Raw genomic sequence first — 24,771 nt, forward strand, 5'->3', positions numbered from 1 at the left:
ATGCCACACATCTGAAAGAAACTAAAGACACTGTCAGCGAAGTCGTGACGCTCATATCGAAGAAAAGACTCACCGAAACATTAATATATTACCGTGGTCGCACAACCACATGCCTGTCATCGAATCTAGAGGAAATCAGCGACGTAGGATTAAGAAAGAAACATACCTTGCGAGCGTCTGTTAGCTTCCCTCCGAGGAGGTACTAGAGCCCCTGGACCACGTCAAGGTCGACGCTCTCCCAGGGGTGGCCCGGTTGAAGACGATGATGCCGGTAATCAGAGCGTCGAGCGTCTTGCACTTGAGGTCATCTTACTCACACTCACACATCTGTAGGAAACTAAAGACACTGTCAGCGAAGTCGTGACGCTCATATTGAAGAAGAAGACTCACGAAACATTAATATATTACCGTGGTCGTACAATCACGCGCCTGTAAGAGAATCTAGAGAACATCAGCGACAAATTATCAAGCAGGAAACGTACCTTGCGAGCGTCGGTTGGTTTCCCCCCGAGGATCGGACTCCGGGGTACTAAAGCCCCTGGACCACGACAAGGTCGACGCTCTCCCAGGGGAGGCTCGGTTGACGACGATGATGCCGCTAATCAGAGCGTCGAGCGTCTTGCATTTGAGGTCGTCTTACTCACACGCACACATCTGAAGGAAACTAAAGATACTGTCAGCGAAGTGATGCTCACATCGAAGAAGAAGACTCACCAAACATTAATATATTACCGCGGTCGTACAACCACACGCCTGTAAGAGAATCTAGAGGAAATCAGCGACAAATTATCAAGCAGGAAACGTACCTTGCGAGCGTCGGTTAGTTTCCCCCAGAGGATCGGACTCCGGGGTACTAAAGCCCCTGGACCACGACAAGGTCGACGCTCTCCCAGGGGAGGCTCGGTTGACGACGATGATGCCGGTAATCAGAGCGTCGAGCGTCTTGCATTTGAGGTCATCTTGCTCACACTCACACATCTGTAGGAAACTAAAGACACTGTCAGCGAAGTCGTGACGCTCATATCGAAGAAAAGACTCACCGAAACATTAATATATTACCGTGGTCGCACAACCACATGCCTGTCATAGAATCTAGAGGAAATCAGCGACGTAGGATTAAGAAAGAAACGTACCTTGTGAGCGTCTGTTAGCTTCCCTCCAAGGAGGTACTAGAGCCCCTGGACCACGTCAAGGTCGACGCTCTCCCAGGGGTCGCCCGGTTGGCGACGATGATGCCGATGATCAGAGCGTCGAGTGTCTTGCACTTGAGGTCATCTTACTCACACTCACACATCTGTAGGAAACTAAAGACACTGTCAGCGAAGTCGTGACGCTTATATCGAAGAAAAGACTCACCGAAACATTAATATATTATCGTGGTCGCACAATCACATGACTGTCATAGAAGCTAGAGGAAATCAGCGACGTAGGATTAAGAAAGAAACGTACCTTGCGAGCGTCTGTTAGCTTCCCTCCGAGGAGGTACTAGAGCCCCTGGACCACGTCAAGGTCGACACTCTCCCAGGGGTCGCTCTGTTGAAGACGATGATGCCGGTGATCAGAGCGTCGAGCGTCTTGTGCTTGAGGTCAGCTTACTCACACTCTCACACCTGAAAAAGAAACTGCACCAGACACGTCAGAAAATGCATGCGAAGCGAAGCGCCGATCCACTCACCTGTTAGTAGCGTCAGTTGGCTTCCCTCAGAGGATCGGACTCTGGGTACTAGAGCCCCTGGACCACGACAAGGTCGACGCTATCCCAGGGGACCGGTATTGAAGCTCTTGAAGCCCGGTGTCGCCTAGCTCTAGCACAGCCTCAGCCTAGCAACCCAGAGACCGAAGCCCAGTGACAGTAGCCCAGAGACCCCAGCACGAGATAGCCTAGAGACCCTCGGTGTCGATGTCGTGCTTGATGTCGGTGTCGGTGTTTGCGTCGATGTCGATGTCGATGTCGGTGTTGGTGACGGTTGTCGGTGTCGGTGTCGGTGTCGGTGTCGGTGTCGAAGTCGGTATCGTGGAAGTCGAAGTCGAAGTCGTGCTTGATGTCGATGTCGTGCTTGATGTCGCTGTCGCTGGCGGTGTTGATGTCGGTGTCGATGTCGCTGTCGCCTAGCTCTAGCAAAGCCCCACCCAGCAACCCAGAGACCCAGCCCAAGATACCCTAGACACCCCAGCACGAGAGACTTCAGCCTAGAGAAGAAATGAAACGCACCTGTGCCCACCTAGGCACTCGACGACTTGACTTGACTTGATGACGTTGATGATCTATGGTGTCGGCGAAGACGAGGTGCGGGTGGTGGTCGAGGGTAGTGGTAGTGGTGGTGGGTGGCGGTGGTTGTCGAGGGTGGCGTTGGTGTCCGAGGGTGGCGGTGGTGGCGGTGGTCGATGGTGGTCGAGGACAAGCAGGTGTAGATGGAGGAGGAGGAGAAGGGAGGAGTCAGTCAGCATGTAGACGATGTCAAAGAGAAGATGAAGGGTGCGCACCGTGATATGTCGTGACTAAGTAGGCTGGGGGTCGTAGCCGATGATGGTGGATGGGGCTGAGGGAGCTATAAAGACGAGCGAGGTGTCAGTGGCGGAAGAGGGCGACAGCGAACGGGTGGCAACACGCACCTGATGTTGATGACCATGACAGGTGATGGCCAAAGAGGATGGGCATCTAGACGAGAAGCTAAAGAGAGAAGGTGAGAGGAGAGGAGAGGAGAGGAGGAGGAGGCGAGGAAGAAGAGGAGAGCGTATAGTAGAGTATAGTAGAGTAGGAGGAGGGGAGAGGAGAGAGAGGGGGAGGAGGAGGGGGAGGAGGAGGAGGGGGAGGGCGAGCAGGCGGAGGAAGGAGGGGAAGGAGGGAAGAGGGGAGTTGGGGAAAAACCAGCTCATCCAGCCCGCCTTATATGCAAAATCCGACGAAAGTCCCGTGCAGGAAACGCAGATCCCCCCGAGTCACAACCTTCACAAATAACTCAACGAAGAATTCGAAATAAGTCCGTAATACGCACTAGCGGGGCGAGAACCAGACGGCCGCTATCCCCATTTGGTCGACCGTTTGGATGGCTTGCTGTTTGTGTCCATCGTAATGCTATCGATGGCGTTATTTGCTGATGGGTAGATAAGGTCAAAGGACGATGCCGGCATGCGAGCGGGAAGTGGAGGGAACCCGTGTGAGAAATCTCGTACGCGCATATCGCCTCGGCTAGAAGTCGCCTTCTTTTGTAGAATATCACAGAATGTGAACGATGTGGGTGGAGTCAGATATCGGAAATTTACGTCTTCTGCACCATTAAAAGAGACGCGACCACCAGGCTCAGTCGGTCAGTATCGCGCTGTGTTTTCTTCAACCGCGCAACCAAATAGAAAAAGGAAAAGGGAAATCAAAATGCCCTTCCCTCACTGGAGGCAGCGCATCGGATAAGACGGACGGGATCCGCGCGAGGAACCCAGGATACAGTGCGAGGGGACAATGGGACGTCCTAGAAAGGTGAACAACAACCGTTCGATAGTCGGATGATTGGTCCGCAGTCCGCCCAGGCTCCATTCTACACGTGCGGAAAACGTGCTAGAAGCGCTTCTAAATCCAAATTCAGGGCGGTTTCTATGAGGATCTTGACTAAGCCATCGAGATAGATGAATAGAGCACTTGTGGCGGGAATGTGCACTGTGGCCCGGCATCCTGCGCATTGGGAGACAGAGACGGTTGAGACAGAGAACAACAAAATGGAGGAAGGGAGAGGAGGAGGAGGAGAGTGATGAATTCGAAGGAGGGGTTTGAGCATGAAGTTGAACGCCCATACATCCAGGCCTTTTATAAGTCAGTCCAGCAAGGGCAAAGCGAAGGAAGTTCAAGTTGGCAAAGCGAAACTAGGCCGCATATGCCAACTGACAAAGAATTCGGTCAAAGCTCATCAAAGTGATACAAAGCGAAGGCCACGGGTTGCTGTTCAGACCTATCAGAACACTTATACAATGCATTGCTCGGCCTCAGTGAGCGCTGGAGTCGTCATTGTGCTTTGACCCTCACGCAGCGTGCTGATGGCGAGAACGTACCGTGAGCATTGAACGGACAGAGACGAAGCCATAGTCTGTATTGCTCGAAGTCAGGAACTACTACGTCTGTACTAGAGAAAGACAGACAGCTTAGAGCCGTAGGACAGATGATGGCAAGCACCAAAAATGTCTCTTGATACATTGTTCAATGGAGAAGTAGGCATATATATACGCGAGCCTAAACCGACACAGATAATTATGCACGGTTTTGCTTGCATATCGGTTTGTGCGTTCTGGACGATAGAGAAAGGTCAGCTTGACTGCAAAGCATCCGGATAGAGCGACCAGAGTGGAACAGGACTTACGGCCAGTGTTGCTCTAGACAGACAGCGCCACAATCTACCAATCATAAAACCCGAGTTCAACACAACATCCAAAACTCAAAAAATAAAAACAGAAACACCTACACAAAACCTTATGGCACTTATTGCACTGCTTCATCTTCACCTCCCTCTTCCCACACCCCGCACACACATCCGTCGCCACCTCGAACTCCTCCCTCAGCACGACCCTCCCATCCCCCTCCATCCTCAAATTCGGTACCTCAAGCCTCTCCCTCCTCCCCGCATCACCCTCCCTGCCCACCACACCCGCCCTCAGCACGTCATTCTCCCTTAACGTCGCGTAGTTCTCCCTAGCCGTCTTCACTTCATTCGCGACGTACTTCTCCAGCCCGGTCCGAGCGAGCGCAGGGTCGGAGTCGTAGGGCGTATGGGTGGCAGCGAGCGCGAAGGCTTCGGAGTATCGTTTCGCGGCGGTGGCGCGGTCTTGGGCGTCCCAGGCTAGGATCCCGAGTGTTATTCCGGCGGTGATTTGCATGCCTTTGAGGAGCAACTTCCCGGCGTCGGTCATCTCGAATCGTCGGAATTCGACCTTGTTCTTCTTGCCATTTCCCTTGGATTTCTTCTGACCACGAAGACTATTCGTTTCAGGGCCCTTTTCAGGCTTGAATAATTCGAGTAACCTCCCCGCCTCGGTAAACTCGACCGTCGATATCCCAAGCGAACGGTCCTTCAGGATAGCTAAGAAACTAGCCCAAGCGACCCCGAGGACCTGTTCGGGGATGTATTCGTCCTGCGCGCTGGGCTGTGTGAGAATGGTGGTCGCGCGGGCGGAGAGACGGGCGGTGGGGTATTCGTGCTGGATGATACGGTTGATGCAGAGGGTGTAGTAGTTGAGAGCGGAGCGCGGGTTGCCGCGGAGCTGGAACTCGACGAGACCTTGTTGGAGGAGGGAGACGCCGGTGTTTGAGGACATGGTTTTGGGTTCGAGATAATTGTTGGGTAGAAGCTAAAGAGAAGATGGATGCACGAGTAGACAGGAGTTGAGTTGCTCACGGCGGTTGTGCGTTGAAGACAAGACGGTGAAGCAGGGTGAAGCGCTTGGGCCAAGTGGCGTTCCGGCATTCCCCGGGGCGGGTACAACCTGCAAATTGTGAGACATCACAGAGAGTACTGGCGGGAGGGAACAAGTTATGGGGGAAACGCAGGAAGGGTTTCACAGAGATAGATTATATGTCAGGCGCAACTAGGATACAGCGGTGGAAACAGGTCAGACGCGGAACACTGAGCGTGCTCATATAAATACATGTGTGGCCCCTCATCGACATCCTCTAGGATGCCGATGCACAACCACTCCCCAACCTCGTAGCCGAAAACTCACAATACCAACCGACCACAATACCACCATCCAATATCCAACCGCTACTCAACAACCCCGGCAACACCTACACCGGCGCCCCCGCATCCGGCAACCTCTCAATCGCATATCTCCTCTTCACGATATACATTAACGGCACGCCCGGCACCCTCCTTACTCGTCGACGCAGCTCGCGATCGCAGGTGGCGACGATGTAGGCTTTGGAGGCGGTGATGCGGTTTATAAGACAGTCGTCGGCGTAGGTGCCGCGGTGGGTGCAGGCTAGGCGTTCGAAGCGGGGGTCGCGGGCGATTCTGTGGGAGTTGGGGTGATTAGAAGGTGGTGGAGAGAGGGGGAGGAAAGAGATGGCGAAGAGTAATAGGAAGGAGAGTAATAGGAGGGAGAGAGTGGACAGATGAGGAGATGGAAAGACTGGATGATAGTGGGCGAGAGACGAACCGGAGTGCGACGCGGTATTTTGGACCGAGCTTTTCGAGTTCTGCCATTACACAGTCCGTTATACACGGTATGCCTATACGCAAATGCCGAGTCACCAGTGATGAGTACAAGCTATACGAGATGAAGCGTAGACGCACATTTAGCGTATAGACAGTCCATCATGCCACTCATGAGTTCAAGCTTGTTTTGCAGGCTGAAGTTGATGAAATTGGTGTCGACGAGGACACGATAGGGTGGGACGAGGGCTGTATTGTGGGAGAAGAAAAGGGAGGAGGGCATCGGGTCGCTGCACGCACATAGAGTCAAGTCAAAGCATATGAGCAAAGCAGGGACACAAGTAGGAAATAAGACCAGAAGCGTACACTCGACGAACGGCCTTTTCCTTTGCCTCTGCCTCCTTTTTCGCCTGTTTGGCTTGATTCTCTTTTCTGTGGTAGTGTAAATCGTCAAAACAAATACGGGAGAAGGCCACAGAGTGTACGCACAGGCGAATGTCATTCGGGTTCAGCATACGCTTCACCTGTGCAAACTTGCGCGTCTTTTTGGCTTTCCCCTACATGAATCGTTCAGCAAACTTCTAGATGACCTGATACCATGAAGGCCGACCTACCATAGCAAACAAGAACGAAAGAGAAAGAAAGAGGGAGATGTAAGGAGATCCACGTGACTCCAGACACTTTCTTTCTCATTTGAAATTTCCCTTTGGAGCGACGTCGCGCGTCACGCGTCGGAAACAGAATTCTTCGCTTGTCTTGTCCCGCCTTGTTCTCCAACTCGCCACCTCAACCTTGAACGTTGAACTCTTCGCCCTCGTCGCTGCTGACGACGACGACGACGACGACGACGACGACGACGAAAAGCGAGCAAATACAGCGAGCATGACTTCTCCATACAGCTCGCGCTATCCACGAGCGCCCTACCCGACACCCACCAAACCCCTAAACCTCTTCGCCGCGTCCCCCACGTCTGCCTCCACCACTTCCGTGTCGCGTCCCACTGTGAATGGACTTATGAGCACCAGCGGCAACCTCGGTGCGAAATCAGCTGTCGAGACGAATACGAGCACGAGCCCGAGCGCGCGTCCGCTTCGCGCGCCGGCTTATAATCCTTATGAGAAGTTCACGCAGCCGGACTTCGACGCTTGGATCGGTGATATCACGGGTGTGTTGAGGAGGGCTTTGGAGGGAAATTATGAGGAGCCTTCGCGCGATGCGAGAAGGGAGGAGGAGGAGTTGTTCGTGAATGGGGATGCGCAGAAGCAGACGGGTGTGCAGGACGCGCTTTTGCGGGCGAGAGAAGATGTCACCACGACCACTACTACAATCACAACAACCACTACAGTGCAGCAGAACGGTGCCGTTACACATGGGGAGGATGAATCATCTGATGATGGTGATATTTTGGAGGATTCGTTTGCGCATGTTAAGGCGAGGAGGAAGGCGAAGGGGAAAGGAAGAGATCCGAGGGAAGGTCCTGGGTTTGGGACTCGTGTGGAGGTGATTGAGGGTATCGATGATGAGGAGGAAGACGAGGAACAGGAGGAACAGGATGAGGATGAGGAGCAGGAAGTTTTGGAGATTTCGTCAGGCTCGGAGGAAGAGGAGGACGGGGAGCCCGGAGAGTATGACGAGGAAGATTACGAGGGCGAGGGTGCGTATGATGGTGACGACGGCGTCGGACGTCTCCGTTACGATGACGAAGAAGACGACGAGGAGGCCGAGCAGGAATACTACGAAGACGATGAAGATGGCCAGGAGGACGAGGAAGAGGACGACCAGGATCTTCGCGCCACGCAGTCTCATGCTCGTGCTGGTCCGAGCTCAAGCCCCATCAAGTCAAAACAGAAACCACAGGTCTACGAGCTCTTGGATTCCGACGAGGAAGAGGACATCAACGAAATCACATCCTCACCACCTGCACCGGAGCAACACGACGATGCCGAAGATGAACAAGAACAAGACGAGGAGGACTACGAAGGTTTGTTCTCTTTCCTCTTCCTTCCATACATTTATCGTGCACTACTTGATATTCATACTGATACGCCTTCCACCATTCCACCAAATTTATAGAATTCCCTCCTCAGCCACAAAATGCAGACTCGGCGCTCTCGCCGTCCCCTGAGATCGCCGATCCTTGGGAGTTACCTAAGACCTACGCCGAAGATTTGTACACAGGCGGAGATCAGCTGGATGGTCTTCCTCCGGACATATTAGGACAAGAAGTTGACGAGATTTTGGAGGAGGATGAGGATGATATGTACAAACCCATCGAGGGCGAAGAGGACAGTGACGAAGAAATTCAAGAGAGTATGTGTTTCGCCGACCTATCTATGCACAGTGTATCTCACAACGTTAAACAACCTCCACCACTTTTTTGCTTCCCTATAGTACCTCCTCCCACATCACATCGCGCTTCCTCGCCACAGCTCGAACCGCATGTGCACTTCACCCCTTCATATACCTCTTCACCAGCACCCGCCACCAGAACAAACAGGGATGACGGGGAGCCCACACATGCGCCTCCTTCCAGTTCCGAGCATCAGTCCGTCAATGAACGAGGTCTCCCTAATCACCCGACGGTCGACCTGGACTCGTTCAGCTCCACCTACCCGGGTGGATATCCATCTCCTGAAAACATAGTGGATTTGGGGACCGATTCGGATTTGGAAGATGGGGAGGGTGCCCAGGAACAAGAGAGGAGGGTGGAGGAACCGGAAGTGAGGGGGTTGGAGGAGTGGAGGAGGAAGAAAGTCGAGGAGGAGCTGGCTGCTGCGGCAGCTGCGAGGCGAGCGAGGGGGGTGCCGAGCGATGAAGAGGAGGAGGAGGCGGATGTGATGGAGCCTCCGCAGGAGGTGGTGGAGGTGGAAGACGACGAGATCGAGGAAGTGGGAGGACCGAGCGCAGTGATTCCTCAGGACGCTGATCAAGTGGCAGTTCCTACCGTTGGAGACGCGCCTACCGTCGAAGTAAACGACATTGACTCAACTTATTACCACCCCACTCCCTATCGCGGTGGCGATACCAATACCGATACCGATTTCGGCATAACGAAAGAACAACTAGATGCTTACATATCGTACATGGAGGCAAACCCCGGCGCCTCAATGTCGTCTTTCTGGCTCCGTAATCGCGTGCGTCCCCCATCACCCGACGCTGCCTCCCCCAAATCAGAACCGGACTCGGACTCGGACTCGGATATAGAAGAACGACCTACTCGCTTCACTGCTGACGACTCGTTTGGCGTACTGCCAAATACACCTCTTCCTGGTGCTGCCTCTGGCTTCGGTGCAAGTTCAAGAACCCTCGACGACGACTCGTTCGGCGTACTGCCGAACACACCTCTTCCCGGTGCTGCCTCTGGCTCCGACACACCTCTCCCTGGTGCTGCCTCTGACTTCGATTCAGGAGCAGCAGAGACTGATGCTCCGCCATTGACTGAAGCGGAGATCGAGGAGTTTTTGAGGATTTATAGCGAAGCCAAGAATGAGGAAGATGCCAGAGCGGCCGCGGCCGATAATACGCCAGCCTTCTTTGAGGGGTCTGGGGAAGGTGAGGGTGAGGGACTAGGGGCAGAGCTTAGTATGGAGGATATGATCGATGTTGGTGCTGCTGCAGATCTTGTGGACAAGGACCAGAGGGACGATTCGATCGCTTCGTCGAGAGAAGGATCTGTCCATCGGGAAGAGCAGGTGGTGTATATCGTCGAGGAAGACGAAATACATCAGCCCGAGGAGAAGGACGTTGGCCAGGACGAGGCCGATGAGTTCCTCGAGGGCGAGACTCTTTTCCTCACCTCCGATCAGGCCTACGAAGTTGAGGAAGCGCAAACGGAGGGACGATTGACTCAGGTATGTTTTTTTTTCAGCGTTTGCCCACGAGCTCCTAGCAATCATAATGTTTTCACAATGCTCAAATTTTTTTTAATACACAGGAACCGGAAGCCCCAGCCGATAGTCCATCCTTAAACCCGCTTCCCACCGCCGCTACATCTTCTGCACCCATCGAAATTATCATCGAATCGCCCGACCTTTCTCGCGAGGCCGTACAGAGCGACGCCTCAGCCGCTCTCGACGACCGTACCGCACTCAACATGTCTCTCCCCCCTCCCATCGAACACCGAAACTCTATGGCAGGCTCCACACTCCCTCCAGACCTTACTGCGGCAGAGGCAGAGGGCGCACACGAAGGACATACGAACGACGGGAGTTTGTTCCCGGATGCGCCTACGGAACCGCCGTTCGCTTTCTTGGGTCCCGAAACCGCACCGAACGAAGCAGAAATCGAAACCGAAACTAAGGAAGGCGGGGATGGCGATGGCGATGGGGAAGGGAGAGGTAGCGTCCCTGGGCCTATTTATGCGGACCCGGATGTCGATGATCCTGCGAGCATTCCGCATACGCCGGCACCTGCGCCAGCAACGGAAACCACGGAGCAGGTCGTATTTACACTTGAGCCTGCGTTGCCGGCTGTTCCCTCGTCATCTGCTTCGGATGATGGACGGATGGAGGCATTGAAGGCTATTCCGGCGTCGGTTAGGAGGGCGATGGAGCTTGACAGTGGTGGGAGTGGACTTGGAACCCCGGCATCTGGGATGGGGAGTGGGTTATTCACGCCTGTTGGGGACGGGACTGGGTCGCCGGATGAGGATGAAGGTGTTCCTAGGGATGGCGAGGTTGCTAGGGAAGAGAATGTAGGCGAAAGAAGGGAAGAGCTCGTAGGAGAAAGTGTGATGAGTGGTCCTGGCCCTTCGGCATTGGGTACTGCACCGGTTATTGTGGCGAGTGAGATTGAGGAGGAGTCTGAAGGCCTGGGTGAGGGTCCGGATGTCGCGACTGAAGCAGTAGACGCAGTCAACGAGTATGTAGCCGAAGGGCCAACGGACGACGTCGACGCTCGTGAGGTCGACGAGGACCAAGAACGCCCTCTTCTCTCCGTCGACACCGAACTGCCTTCCTCCTCCACCCAACCAATCTCACCATCCAGAGCCATATCCTCCACGACCTCCGACCTCGAGCTCGCCTACCCGTCCGGCACAGTCTCCGCCACCTCCATCACCTTCCCCTCAGTGAACGGAACATACGCCGCTTCCAGCTCGACCGCCGCTGTGGCGGATGCGTTGGACGACGAGGAGGAGTATGGGGACGAGGACGCGGAGGGGGAGAGCGATGTTGAGATTGAGGGGGGACAGGAGGTGATGGTATTTGATTTGAATGGGGTACCGGTGACGACGCCGACGATGACGCCGACGATTGATAACGCTGAGAGGTGAGTGATTTGGCTCTCGTTACCTTCCACAATCCTTCTTTTTATTGACTTTTTTTTGGTGTAGCTCGATTTCTCCCGAGATTGGAGTTGAAGAGCAAGCGATTGAAACCGTGCAGGAACCTGAGGTTGTGGAAGCAACGGAGATCGTGCAAGAGACTCTAGTCGACACCACTAGCGCTGTCGCAGAGAATGAAGTCGTGATTGAAAGCGAGGCTGTGGTTGCAGAAACGTGAGCACTCCTTCCCTATGAAATCCCCTCTCGTATATCTGACCTAAACGTGATCTAGTGTTTCCGAACCTGTCCCAACGGAGACCGCAGAGCCAACAGAGCCCGTCGAGGAAGTCGTCGTGGGTGAAACTTCACTCGAGGCCGTCGTATCACAAGAGGCTGGCTTGCCAGGTCTTGTTGACTCTGTCACGGAAGCGACCCTCGCTCAGCCTCTCGAGGATAATGCCTTACCTGCCACCCAGGTCGATGGATTGTCAGATGCGTCGGACGAGTTGACGCCAGTCGAACTCTCACCAGAGCTCCCGCCCAAGACTTTGAAACGCAAGAGGGGCTCTGCTGAGCCGCCTTCATTGACTCTCGAATCTCGCGTCACCCGTTCACGGACAACGAAAGCTAACAAGACCCAGCCTTCCGCTACGATCAGTCCGACTACGACCACTTCCTCACAAGGTGACAAGGCCGATAAAAAGGCGAAGGGCAAAGGCAAGGGCAAAGCAGCGGCAGCGAAGAAAGGCAAAGGGAAGGCTAAACAGGTCGAGGAGGAGGAGGAGGAGGAGGAGGAGGAAGAGGAATCCGAACCAGAAAGCGTCGCAAGTGCTTCCAGCGCAACTTCTGCCGCTAAACTTCTTGATGGTGAAGACGTCGGCTCTCGTCAACCCTCTCGTGCTGCCTCTGTGGCTGGATCGGATTCGGCCAGCTCACTGGGCTCGCCGACGACGCTCGTCAGGCCCCCGCCGACTGCTCTACCCTCGCTCGTCCACTCTCACACCCATAATCACAGTTTCATGCATCACCATCATGGCCGTGCACCACCACCACCACCTCCGCCTCCTGTCGTCGCTCGCACGCAAACCCTCCCAGGTCCCGCGGAAACATCGCGTGAAGCTTCGGCTGATACTGAGATCAAAGCTCCCAGTCGCTCACAACCCGATCCTCCCCTCAAGCGTGGTCCTCCCAGCTACCATTCACCTGTCACTCGCTCCAACTGCCGGTTCCACGTGATCAGTCTCCCTTCCATCGAGGTCAGCGATACCGACAGCAATGACGAAGCCCAGGCCTCCACCTCTAGACCTAGAAAAGAGGATGTCGCCCGTTTCACTTTTATCGTTCCAGGCTGTTCCCTCGGCGACGGTGAGCTCATGAAGGAGGAAAACATCAAGGACCACGGACTTGCCACGGAGGATGATCATCGACGAATGGTGCCCAGCATCGAGGACCTCGAGTTCGATGCGTATCCCATCGGCGTGCTCAGGCAGCTCGTTGGCGTCGACCTCTTGAGAGAGAACGAGGTGTTCTGGTTACCTGGGCCTGGCGAAAAGATGAAGCGCAAGAAGCGACGACGGATGACTGGGAGCCTCGCTATCGGGCTGGGGAAGGAGAGTGTGAACAAGGCGAAGGGCAGCCTGGGCAAGAGTGCTGGAGGTAGTGTTCGAGGGAAGGAGAAAGAGTCGGCGGCGGCGGGAAAGAAGGCGAATGCATCGAGAGCTTCGATGACCTCGATGGATCTACGGGCGTTCGCGAATGGCCTTGGAAACGGAGAGGTCGCTGATACCTCTGCCTCGGCACCCGTTGGAAGGTTTACCTCTGTGACTCCTAGTGTCCTCTCGACGAGGGATGATGATGCCCCTTCACCCTCACCCTCTCAGCTGAAGAATGGCGATGACCCTGCCGCAGAGGTTCCCCGCCAGGAGGAGGAAGAGGAGCTCAAGAACGGAGACGGCCCCGTCTCAGAGCGGATCGCACGCCGTGAGGAAGAGGAGGAAAAAGAGGAGAGCAGCGAGCAAGGAGAACAGGAGGAAGAAGACGAGCCTCAGGCTAAACGGCGCAAGCTTTCGTCTCCGCCCTTGGACTCCCAATCGCCTTCAGCCTCAGCTAGTCTTTCATCTCAACAACCATCTCAGGGACCGAAGCCCCGTGGTCGGAGGTCCTTCAAGAAGCCTCTGAATCCCGATGCCCAGGCGTACAAACCCGGTGCTGAGGATGAAGAAGCAGAGGAGAGCAGTGAAGAGGAAGGCTCGAAGAGGGGGAGGAAAAAAGTCGCGCTCAAGAAGCAACAGAACCCCGTCGTCTCTGACCTGCCTGTTGACTCCGTCGATCCCGCTCTGCCCTCGACAGCTTCCTCTGCTGCTCCCTCTGCTGCTCCCTCTGTAGTGCCCACTCCTTCGGCTTCTGTTGTACCCTCTGCCGCTGCCTCCGAAGACGGAGGGGATACACCCTCACAACCTACGGCGGAGAAGCCTACGAGACCGAGGCGAGGTAAGCGTCGCTCGATTCATCCGGATGCGGCGGCGTACAATCCGGCCAAGGATGGAGATGGCGATGAGGCTGATTCTGAGGAGGTGGATGGGCGGAAGACGAGAAGAGGGAAAGCTGGCACGGGCAAGAGAGGACAGAAGAGGAAGCAGGCCGGTGATGGCCAGGACGAGGCCGGTGCGAGCGTGAATGGGGAGCAGGGTCCAAAGCCCAAGAGGAAGAGGACGAAGAAGAACACTCCTGTTACTGCTGCTGCTCCCCCTCCTGACTCAGCTCCAGTGGAGACAGCTGATGGAGAGAAGGCTTGATCTGCGGAATAACGGATGGTGATAAGGTACGGCGAGGATTTGGACGTTCAAGTTAATCTGGCATGGCTTGCATATTTGAACATTTTGAATCATCTTTCTCTTGGTTCGTTTTAGTTTCGTCTCAATGATGTACCATAACTCCGTAAATAAGGACGTGTGACATCCACAATGATAAGTGAGACTCGGGTGATGTAAGAAAACAGGCAATCAAGAATATTCTTGGTCGCGAGTGCTACTAGTATGCTGCCTTGTAGGAGGCCTTGTGTGTGCTTGACAGAAGAGTCTAAACTTTACTTTGCTTGGCAAGGCCTCTTGAACATCGACAAACCCTCCCTAACTTACCTACAGTAGTCAACGAAACGAGGATTCCCAAACAGGGGTAACAATAGCGACATGATGAGTCGAAGCTCCCAGGGTCACGTTACTTACGTGTCTGATCGTTTGACACTCGGCGACAAAGACTTCTATCCTCTTGTCCCCAAACACCAACCATAGACACCCATTTCCTTCTATTTAGCAATCGGCGTCATCATGTCCACCATCTCGAATATCCGACGTCAAATCCGACTGATACTCACCGCACCCAACACTGACCTGAGAAGCATCACCACCGAACGCGTCCTCACGCTGCTCGTACAGCAGCACGGCATGCCGCAAACTTGGGTGTACGAGAAAGAGAAGATTATCGACGACCTGCTCTGGGAGATCCTCTTCGAGGTCTTGAGTGAGAAGGAGGAGGTCGAGCAATCGAGTATGGAAGAGCTGTTGTCTGCCCTTGCTGGAGCTCAGCTGGCTTCCAAAACCGAGAACGCTGACACTGTGAAAGGAACAAGGCATTGACGTCTGTGCTTTCCCGTCCTCGGTTGTAATTCCGCAAGTGGCCACACCAGTGGCCACGGTAGTGTCGAGGTCAAGACTAGGGTCAAGAGCTAGGAGAAGACAAATTGAAGGTCAGTGCGCTCGTCCAGGTTCCAAAGCTTTCGAGAGGTCAAAGCTGAAACGGCATACTTTTATGCCTTGAGGGGTGCGGTGCGGACTTTTCAAACCACAACTATGACAATCGGAACGGGAGTTTAGCTAGGGTGCTGATATGGCGAACTGGGACAATATCTGCACACTATTAGACGTTCGTTCGGTTCAACTGAACTACGATAGACTTTCACTGGGACATATGCGACCTCAATCTTGAACATAATAGATAGATATTGTATGCATTTACTGTGAAGGCCACGTCGAAATAAGCTCGGATACAAATCGGATTACTTGGGCCCTATTTGTTCTTCAAGTCGCTTGAGGCGGATTGTTCCTTTTCGCCCTCCGTTATACTCGAGAAATTCGAGAATTCCTATCGTTACGCATGGAGTTTATATTACATCACGGCCTGCTCGTGGGGGAATGACGTTCGTGAACACCGATATTGATAAGAGAGCACCATGGACGACCTGCATCCAAAGCTTCGAACCGAGAATTGTATAACGCACCACACTCCGTGAAGATGCCCCTTGTCGATATCACGATCAATAAACATCGTACCGCAGGATATACTCCGGAAGTGAATACGTCCCGTAGATGATCCGTCGTATCTCTCCCCATGCCGAGGATAATGTCAGTTTGTCGAGAAGGAGGAACTATTCGTGATAAGAAGCGTTTGGAGAGGTCAGAAACGGTGGAGTACGGAGGGATAAATATGGGTTGAATGATGAGGACAGGGATAGCACATCTATGTAAAGATACCGTCGGGATGAAGACGAAGCTCCCGACGTAAGGTTTTGCCTCCCGTGCGTATGGGGTAAGTGACCTTCGAGCGAGCAGCTCGGGAGGTACTGGGTGTCGGACTTGGACCAGAGGATGGGAAAGCTTCGGAGGGAAAGTAGGGGGAAACTGTATCATGAGGGCGGTTTAGGATCCCATCGACTAACGACCAAGGATGGCGAGAACAGGCTAGAGATATAGAATCGTCGTCTAGGCTTGAAAGCAGGTTATTAGAGCGGGGCCAAGGAACGAACTTGTGATTCAAGCGCTACTAGCGTTGTGGAGGGTTGAGTCCCATCCATTTAGAATGAGTTGAGAGTTGCCTCGGGTAAGTGTCTGTCGAAAGTATGCCGGGCTTGCGATATTCTCGTGGGCGTGAATTCGGTGAAGCGCTTCTTGAGCTACAAATGTAAACGTATAATACTGGGATAGCTACAATATGTCATCCCGACATCACAACAATGTACAGGCTTCGAATGACGCACCTTTTGTTCGTAGAGATGCTACTTCGTCGAACGCACCACTATCTCCGAAACAGAAAGTAAGGAAAACGCAACGGGTTATCGACGGATTATCTTGACTTCGCGTGTAGAAGCATATCTCTCCGGGACGAGAGACGAAGATGGAAGGTAGCGCTTGGTGACCGAGGGGTAAATTGTGATTAAATTATGATGAAGATAGCGCGCTTTTGCGGATGCCTCGGATGTGAGCTATCCTGAGACAAGGCTCCGTCCCCAATCCGGGAAAATCTGGGGAAAGGCTGGGGAGGGGTTTGGGTGGCGCAAGGAGTATGGGAAAGCTTCGGGAGGCGTTGACCACGGGGACGTACAGTAGCTCCCATCGACAATTCGTTCGGGACGTAGTCGTCGACCGTCGACGTCGAGAGCAGGCCAGAGAATCGAGAGGTCGCCTAGAATCACGCAATGAGGTAGGATGCGTACGCAGCCAGTCCTCTTCGGCCCAGCTAAGACTAAATTAGATCTGTGGTTCGAGCGCTACCAATATGACGGGGTTAAAAATCCCAGGACCATTAACGGTTACCACCACCAAGGGAGGTCCGACAATCTCGTGGGCATGCAGGTGTGCGCAAAAAATCCAGAAATATATTTTAAGGAACGGTCAAAAGAGATACAGAGGCCAAGTGCAATGGAAAGGTGACGAGCGTCCGAGATGGAGGCCTTGCCCAGATGAAGCATTGTGACCTAAACCAAGATCATTAGGCCATCCAGACGTGGCTCTTTTGGAGCTTGCATAGTCAGCCTCGCTCCGGGATGGAGCAGAAAAGTTCAAATGTTAGAATGTTTACTGACCAGCTAAAGGGTTCGTCGAAGACGGCTTAATGGCTTCGTGAAGGTTTGCTTGAGGTTTGGTTTGGGTTTGGTGGAAGAATGACAGGGAACCGCCCGCTCGGACGCGGCCCGGGCGACGCCACGCGAGAATCCTCCGGATCCGTTTTAGCAGTCTTGAACGATCAACCAAACGACCATCCCATTTTTTGCTATCCTTGTCTCCTCAATGTTCTGTTTATTCTTCGGCCTCCAATGTGCTCCGTTTTGGGTATCGACTTGAACTAGTTGATATCTCTCGGGTGGTTCGGGGAGCTTTTCAACGTCACGGCTTTCTCGGGGAGCATTATACTGACGCGCTCGATGACTGCATCTGTTGTTCGAGCGGACTGAGCGTATCGGGATGGAACGTGGCGGAGGAATTGCGGGCATTATACTGGAAATAATGAAAAATACTCTCCCCTGGCAACTTTACTAGGCACGGTGCGCAACCGAGGGACGCGGCCCAGATAGATATCTCGGAGGCGATGAGAAAGTCGGCGAGCGTACTCTCACGCAAGGAGACAGGCTTGGAGACATACGAGAGACTGTTGGCTCTTTGCCCGATCGACTTCCACGGACGATCCTCAAATAGCGACTCTGCGATGCGTTCACTCCAATTCTCCTTATTTTCTCACCCCGGCTGGCGGGTGTGGCGTACCCCCCGGAACATCGCATCCTCTTCGGTCACTCTTTTAAACTCTCTCGGCCTTTCTCTGGAATCTCCCCCCTTCTTTTCCGTGTCTCTAGCCCGCCAGTGCACCGCAGACAGACGTCTGCTTTCCTCTCTTCGCTCTCTCCGTTGATCGATTTGCAAGCGGTGACATAGACCACCACCCGCTCGCTCCCTATTTTACCCCTTCTCTCCGTCCACCCGTGCTTCAAAGCCCCCCACATTCGATTGCGACTCTTAATTTCCCCGCCTCCCTTTCTTCCGTCTATTTCACGCCATTTTATCGCCGCCATGACGCACCCAAAGTTCGTCGATGATCCCGAGAAGGGCACAGTGGACATTGTCCTCCCCACCGAGCCCAAGCCCACCCATGTCGCCATTAACGCCCGCCTCACCGTCGTGAACGACATCAATGAGAAGACTGTCACCGAGGTCAGCTTGCTCCCGCCTGTGCCACCACAGAAGATAGAGAGAAAACCGCCACAGAAGAAGCGAGCACCGTTCAAAGTACGAGCAGCGCTTTGGTTCAACACTTATCGGTAGGTCACCGTCTCCATATATTTTATTGTCGAGGAACATACTCATATTACTCACAGTAAATTCTTTGCCTTCGTCACGTCACTAAACCTTGTTGGTCTCGTCCTCGCCTCCACCGGCGTCTGGCAATATCCACGACGTTATACTGGTGCCTTCGTGCTCGGTAACCTCCTCTTCGCCATCCTCATGTGAAATGAGCTTTTCGGACGTGTTCTTTATCTCATCGTAAACTCCCTCTTCGCAAAGGTACGTGTGCTCCATTCCAAATCATGTTATTCACACTCATTCGCTTTCGGATAGGACCGCACGCCACTATGGTTCCGGCTAGGGTGCACATCCGCCCTGCAACATTTAGGTGGCATCCACTCAGGCTGCGCCACTTCTGGTTTCGCATGGCTCATCTTCCGCGTCGTCCTGATCTTCATCGACCACAAGGACGTCCACAACTCCATCCTCATCACTGGAGTTATCACCAACTTGGCTGTCTCCATCAGTATCGCGAGTGCCTTCCCGTGGGTCAGGAATACGCATCATAACGTCTTCGAGCGCCACCATCGATTCATCGGTTGGGTCGGTCTTCTTTCTAGTATGTTACTTTTACTACGCTTCGGCTGAATTTGATAATGAACTGACACTTTGACGATGCTGTAGCTTGGATATTCGTTGTATTGGGCGACTCATACGACCTTGACACGCACACGTGGAACCCGAGCGGCCGTGTTCTCCGACAGCAAGACTTCTGGTTCGCCTTCGGTATGACAGTCTTGTGAGTCGAACTTCTTCTAAGATCTTTCTAAGGGCCATACTGATGACACCTCTCTAGTATCATGATCCCTTGGTTTACTGTACGCGAGGTTGCTGTCGATATCGAAGTCGTGAGTCTGCGTCAGCGCGTCGCACAATCTTTCATTTATTCTTATGCATGTGTTTTCAGCCGTCACCAAAGGTCGCTATCCTTCGCTTCGAGCGCGGTATGCAACAAGGCCTTCTTGCCCGTATATCGCGTTCGTCCATCATGGAGTACCATGCTTTTGGCATCATATCGTACGTCCTGAGTCATCTCTGTTGACGTGGTTTATACACACCATAACTAATATAAATGTCCCGGAAACCAACAGCGAAGGTCGTCACGCAAAGTACCACTACCTAATCTGTGGTGTTCAAGGGGACTTCACCCGCAGCCTCGTCACCAACCCCCCAACACACGTCTGGACCCGTCAACTCAAATTCCCCGGCGTCTCAAATACCTCAAAGCTCTACAAACGCGGGATCAGAGTATGCACCGGTACCGGTCTCGGCGCCGCCCTCTCAACATGTCTGCAGAGCAAAGACTGGTATCTCATCTGGATCGGCTCAGAACAAGAAAAGACGTTCGGGCCTACGATCTCTGGGCTGATCAAGAAGGGTATCGAGCCAGAACGGATGACTCTCTGGGACTCGAAACAGAGGGGCGGGAGACCAGATGTGATGAAGCTTGTGAAGGACGCGTATAAGAGTTTCAATGCCGAGGTCGTTTTCATCACGTCGAACTACCAGGGCAATGCAGACCTTATGGAGGGATGTAAGCAGGCGGGCATACCAGCTTTCGTACGTCTTGTTTCCTCCTTTTTTCCTCTCCTTTTCTTCTTTCTCTTTTTGCTTCACCGCGACGAGGGAAATAGCTTCATATGTGCTATTCTTCCGGCCATGTTTGCTTTCCCTCCCTCCATCTCCTCCCAAGCTTCACACTCCATTCTTCCCATATTCCACTACTCCGCACCCTCTTTCTGTTCGCCGTTGGAGTGCGATATCTGGTGGGACCGTGTACTAATTCTCATTCGGCCATCGGTCTCCCAGGGTACACTATGGGACTTCTAGGTTCCCATTTTTTCTGGCCTCTCGCTGTGCACGTTGCTTGGGTATCATTCGGGCGCGATTGGGATGGGGTGTGGGGTTATATTTCACCAGCGTGTGTTTGTTTTTATTATCGATTTGCGATCTTTACCTACGTCCTCCATTTGTTCTTGTTCTTAAGTCTGATAGGCTAAGAATCGACTGCTCGCCAGCGCTCACTCTTCCGCTATTCATTGTTTTGCTGCACTTCTACCCCGATTTATTTTCCTGGCGAGTTGTCGAGTAAATCGTGTGTCCATATGTATGCATCGATTTTCATACGTACATCACACCCAGCAGTACGCAGTGAGTGTGTCGGCCCCCACTCACACAGTCCACAGCCTACGGCCAGTCTTTCCACTCACTCGGACTCATCCTGAGCGCGCACTCTCTCGCCCGCCTCCAATAATCACATCTCGCGAGCTGGGTATCAGTTATCCCATCTCATTCTCGAGCTTGGAGCTTCAGATCTTGAGAGCAAGCTCTCACGCAGACCCCCGACGATGCGGGTCACGCCCACGGATGTAAAACGCCGGACGGTGAGTGGAAGGTAAATATGCGGAGGTGGGATTTGTGCGGGTCTTGTTCCCATGATGAAGGAGCGTACCGCTTCGCTGTGTTTTGTGGCTGGTGTATGGTGATACCGAGCCAGAGGATCTTCTGGAGAGGAGAAAATGAGGATGCCAGCCGTAGAAGGACCGATGAGGAGCCGGCTTGAAGGAGGAGGAAACTCACATGATGAACTCGTTTGGGGTTTAGTGTTTGGGTTAGATTAGTAGCTTGGGCCGGCGGTCGGTCGTCACTGAGCAAACGAATATAGGATATATTCCGAGACTTGGCCGATGGTAAGCTCGCGTGCTATGCGTAGTAGGAGTAGTTCGAGCTGAGTGTTGGTGCTGCGTATTGAAAAATGACTTACTCCTGCTCTCGCTGCTCCCAAAATGTGGGGCACGTTCAACGGGACCGTTGAATGTTGGACGAGTTCAAGCACTGTAAAGCGCCGTTAAAAAAATTAAAGCACGGTTTCTGTGATACGCTATCGCCCTGGCAGAGTAGAACGGTATGCGGCTTTTAAACGCTGCGCCACATTGCGCCACACTTTCCAAACCCGCGCTTTCATCGTGGATGCCCTAAGAGACTCTGAACCCTGTGCTCGTTAGCTCCCATCTTCACTTCCGTGTATCCAAGCAAGTCAAAGTACAAGGAGAGGGATAGGGCGGGTGAAAGGCGGTTTTGCAAACCATATGTGGTGAGTTGAACTCCACTACGACTTCAACACCTAAACAGCGGTAAGTGAAACACGCGAGCAATGCGCCTGTATTCGTGTCAATGCCTCAGATTAGCGCAAGTGGTGATGCCTTTCAGAGTTTGGGAGCCGGGAGATTAAGGTGTTCGTGAGCCTCAAGGAGCTAGTTAAAGCTGAGGTAGTGTAGCGTGGCGAGATGGACTGCTCGTGGACAAGGACGAAAATGTGCGATGAGAACAGTGCAGCGGTACCGAGTCGATGCTTGAGAAAGAGGCATGCATGAAAGTATTAGGGCGGTCCGGCGAGTGTGCACGCCGGGGATCGGTGTGGAGGTTGGTAGTCCTGTATTTTGGGCTTTGGTTGTGTTGAAAAGATTGGTCGAGTCGGGGATACTTGGCCACTTTGTGAAAAGCTGGGTAGGCGATGGTTAAAAAGAGTGTATGCGATTGGGTGAATTGTAAGAGTCTAGGTGGGGTCGCGATTATAGACTCGACCGACCACACGAAATCGACATGACTCGCGCCGTGAACCTCGTTAACTGAGGAAACAGTAGAATACACGGATCGAAAGCCACAAGTGAGTATGGAGAATTACGATCCCCATTCGGATTGACCATGGGCCTAAATATCGTGCTGAAGAGAGCAGTGTCGGTTGTTCCATGACCGACAGACCGATGAGTTGGAGTAAGAGGTGGAGATCAAGGCCGTCGAAGCATGGGCGCAGCAGCCTCAGGCGCAAGGAATAGGTTCTCCTTGTACCATTTCAGCTCTATAGAGCATGTTACCAACCACGTCAAGGATAGATCCGTCAGCGGGTCGCTCATGCGCACAGACGAAGTCAAGGTTGGATGAACGAACCTCGTATTGAGGCCTTGATATCATCGAGGGCGCTGCGGAGGATAGTCACAAGGGTTGGGGTCAGGTCTGGTTGTTGTGCTTTTACTACGTTGAGGCAAGGGAATGAGAGCGTACCGGTGTGAGGATTGCTCTCCCCATTGCTCTTGAGGGATGAATTTTGTGGGGTACCATCGTCTGTGTAGTTCCTACGATGATGCAATCAGATTATGTTCGGCACGAGGAAGAATAGGCGGGTCATACCTTGATTGAGGAGACATCTATTCGAAGTTCAATCTCCATAAGCCAAACTATTTTATTTTATCGGACCCGAAGCTGCTCACCAACTATACTGAATGTGAGACGAATGGGCCATATTGCGTGTCATGTCTTAGGAACGGGTGCAGAAGAACGGGCAGAGGAATGTAAGCACCGATAATGAAGCCAGTCTACTAGTTCTGGCATTTCGCGAGCTAGGAATGCTCTGTCTGCATGCACGGAGTTGCCAGCGAGGACACCTACGCGCTGGTCCGGAATCCATGACTTGATGTAGTGGAGGACGGAATCTCGTACGACGTCTAACGTGAAGGGGGAAGCGAGGCATTTCTCGGTCAGTCCTGACTGGAGAAGGCAGTACGTGAGTTGCAATGCGTCAATCCTGAGGGCAAAAAGGAACTTACAAAACCATGTTGTTTGATGCACCACTCGTTCATGCTGTATCGCTGCATATGTCAGTATGTTTATAGGTATACTATACGGTATTACATACTTGTCCATGACAGCCCGGTCTTTCTTGATCACGAACTCTACGCCATCGTCGACGATGTCGAGTTCACCGTTGGTGATCAGCACCTATTCAATACAACAAACGCACGCAGTCAGTATCTTAGTTGAGCACAGGCAGAGAAAGAAGCGCACCGCAATCTCGAGGATAGTATCGGTTTGGTAGTCCAACCCAGTCATCTCACAGTCTATCCAGACAAGTGGGCCACAGTTGACGTCGAGAGGCTTGGTCTTCTTTGACATGTTTCCTGTCATGATGTTGTAATGTCTGTGTTGGAGATAATTCTGACTTGGTCGTGTGCGGAGAGAGCTGCATATTCTGCGAGAAGGCCCAGAGAGTAAAGGCCTAAACATAGAGTTGTTTCGGTTCTTTCGGAACGTGAAGGGAGGAGAAAGGAAGAATTGAAGCCGACGCCGTAGCGTAGTAAAACCTAGAGGGCTACGATATGGCTGCTAGTGGACTACAGTCGACGTAGCCTGGCAAACGTAGTGTTGCTGGACAAGAATGGTACAAACGTCAGTGGACGCCACAGCGCTTACCTAATTTGCCCCCGCAATTTCCAGTCGCGGTCGTCGCATGCAGAACGCATTTCTCTCTCAACCACCACCACTCCTAGCTCTCTCTCCCTTTGCTCGCCCTGATAGTTTATCAAAACACCTGAATCGCCCTAATCCTTCTGTAGCTCCGTTCTTCTAATCTATTTTTTTGTCCCAATCTTTCTGGCATCAAGGGAAGCTCACTGTGGCCCCTCACGCTCGCGGTCAGTTCATGCAGATGCATGTGGGGTTGATGAGGACAAAGTGTACTGAGTGCTGCAGATGCATAGGAGATTTGGCTCAGGTGTGTTTTACCCCAACTCTTCTTCAATCCCCATATACTCTACAGGTTGGTCTCGGCCGCATCTTCTCGTTCGCAAAGCCCCATGGGTCGGCCCAGATGTGGCCCATAGCGTACCTTTGCGCTGCCGCTCCTCTTCAACGATGCACAGAAGCAGGCCTTTTACGCATTCAACTGTTCTTAGCGACGTGATACCCTTGATATGACGTCCTTCCGATGCACCTGTATTTCACCGGGTATAGCACCTTCTCGATTGAGCCTGATTGTCCGATTCTTCTCCTTGACTTCCCACTTCTGTCCTTACTCGCTACAAGCCACTGACGCGTCTTTGCTACAGACACCTACATCATCAAAGTATCCAAGCTCAAACACTGCCAGCCCTATAACACCATCACCCACCGTATACTGCTCATCCAGTGAGTGGGACGGGGAAACCTCCATGGGTCTAGTGTCTCAGGTTCGTCGCAATCTTCCGCATTCACTCTTGTTTCATAGTCCGGCAGATCTGTGATGTAGTCGGTGAGCGGGAGGGAGGGAGGGATGGGTCGTTTTTGCGGGACGAACGTGTATCGGTAGTGAGCCGCCAGTGGTAAAAGTGTTGCTGCCAAGTGGCACTGTCCGGTTGTCGGGTCCTGTTGTCCTGCTGTTGTTGTATTCGTGCAGACTCCAATATAATGCAGCTTTCGGTCACTACACTCCTCGTACTCATACTCATCTTCT

At 53.0% G+C, this 24,771-nt stretch overlaps 7 protein-coding genes across 7 annotated transcripts; 4 read left to right on the plus strand and 3 right to left on the minus strand.

Annotated features, from left to right (window-relative positions):
• Window positions 1-4,139: 4,139 nt before the first annotated feature.
• Window positions 4,140-5,190, minus strand: STEHIDRAFT_81876 (uncharacterized protein). The gene is made up of 3 exons (XM_007305767.1): window positions 4,449-5,190; window positions 4,347-4,380; window positions 4,140-4,274 (listed from the first exon to the last, which is right to left on the minus strand). The coding sequence occupies exons 1-3, from the start codon at window positions 4,891-4,893 to the stop codon at window positions 4,238-4,240; spliced, it is 516 nt and encodes a 171-aa protein (XP_007305829.1). The 5' UTR covers window positions 4,894-5,190; the 3' UTR covers window positions 4,140-4,237.
• Window positions 5,191-5,767: 577 nt separating this feature from the next.
• Window positions 5,768-6,734, minus strand: STEHIDRAFT_132525 (Fcf1-domain-containing protein; the record flags this gene model as incomplete). The annotated part of the gene is made up of 6 exons (XM_007306095.1): window positions 5,768-5,993; window positions 6,139-6,211; window positions 6,276-6,424; window positions 6,501-6,566; window positions 6,624-6,691; window positions 6,732-6,734. The coding sequence occupies 6 exons, from the start codon at window positions 6,732-6,734 to the stop codon at window positions 5,768-5,770; spliced, it is 585 nt and encodes a 194-aa protein (XP_007306157.1).
• A 174-nt stretch (window positions 6,735-6,908) lies between these two features.
• On the plus strand, window positions 6,909-14,377 carry STEHIDRAFT_169872 (uncharacterized protein). The gene is made up of 6 exons (XM_007306096.1): window positions 6,909-8,115; window positions 8,208-8,444; window positions 8,526-9,985; window positions 10,069-11,402; window positions 11,467-11,631; window positions 11,690-14,377. Exons 1-6 carry the CDS (start codon window positions 7,017-7,019, stop codon window positions 14,190-14,192), a joined length of 6,798 nt encoding a protein of 2,265 aa, XP_007306158.1. The 5' UTR covers window positions 6,909-7,016; the 3' UTR covers window positions 14,193-14,377.
• A 346-nt stretch (window positions 14,378-14,723) lies between these two features.
• On the plus strand, window positions 14,724-15,032 carry STEHIDRAFT_158742 (uncharacterized protein; the record flags this gene model as incomplete). Its single annotated transcript, XM_007306097.1, has 1 exon — window positions 14,724-15,032. The coding sequence occupies one exon, from the start codon at window positions 14,724-14,726 to the stop codon at window positions 15,030-15,032; it is 309 nt and encodes a 102-aa protein (XP_007306159.1).
• A 2,483-nt stretch (window positions 15,033-17,515) lies between these two features.
• STEHIDRAFT_122947 (uncharacterized protein) lies at window positions 17,516-18,152 on the plus strand. The gene has a single exon (XM_007306098.1). The coding sequence runs from the start codon at window positions 17,758-17,760 to the stop codon at window positions 18,073-18,075; it is 318 nt and encodes a 105-aa protein (XP_007306160.1). The 5' UTR covers window positions 17,516-17,757; the 3' UTR covers window positions 18,076-18,152.
• Window positions 18,153-18,233: 81 nt separating this feature from the next.
• Window positions 18,234-20,336, plus strand: STEHIDRAFT_132528 (uncharacterized protein; the record flags this gene model as incomplete). Its single annotated transcript, XM_007306099.1, has 9 exons — window positions 18,234-18,481; window positions 18,539-18,667; window positions 18,726-18,729; window positions 18,780-19,065; window positions 19,131-19,245; window positions 19,303-19,354; window positions 19,414-19,523; window positions 19,598-20,066; window positions 20,316-20,336. The coding sequence occupies 9 exons, from the start codon at window positions 18,234-18,236 to the stop codon at window positions 20,334-20,336; spliced, it is 1,434 nt and encodes a 477-aa protein (XP_007306161.1).
• Window positions 20,337-22,027: 1,691 nt separating this feature from the next.
• STEHIDRAFT_122949 (ribonuclease H-like protein) lies at window positions 22,028-23,845 on the minus strand. Its single transcript, XM_007306100.1, has 9 exons — window positions 23,349-23,845; window positions 23,200-23,282; window positions 23,111-23,144; window positions 22,864-23,051; window positions 22,775-22,782; window positions 22,695-22,711; window positions 22,569-22,639; window positions 22,455-22,486; window positions 22,028-22,365 (listed from the first exon to the last, which is right to left on the minus strand). The coding sequence occupies exons 1-9, from the start codon at window positions 23,466-23,468 to the stop codon at window positions 22,295-22,297; spliced, it is 624 nt and encodes a 207-aa protein (XP_007306162.1). The 5' UTR covers window positions 23,469-23,845; the 3' UTR covers window positions 22,028-22,294.
• Window positions 23,846-24,771: the final 926 nt, after the last annotated feature.

The sequence above is a fragment of the Stereum hirsutum genome, assembly GCF_000264905.1.
Source record: "Stereum hirsutum FP-91666 SS1 unplaced genomic scaffold STEHIscaffold_10, whole genome shotgun sequence".
Classification (NCBI taxonomy): domain Eukaryota; kingdom Fungi; phylum Basidiomycota; class Agaricomycetes; order Russulales; family Stereaceae; genus Stereum; species Stereum hirsutum.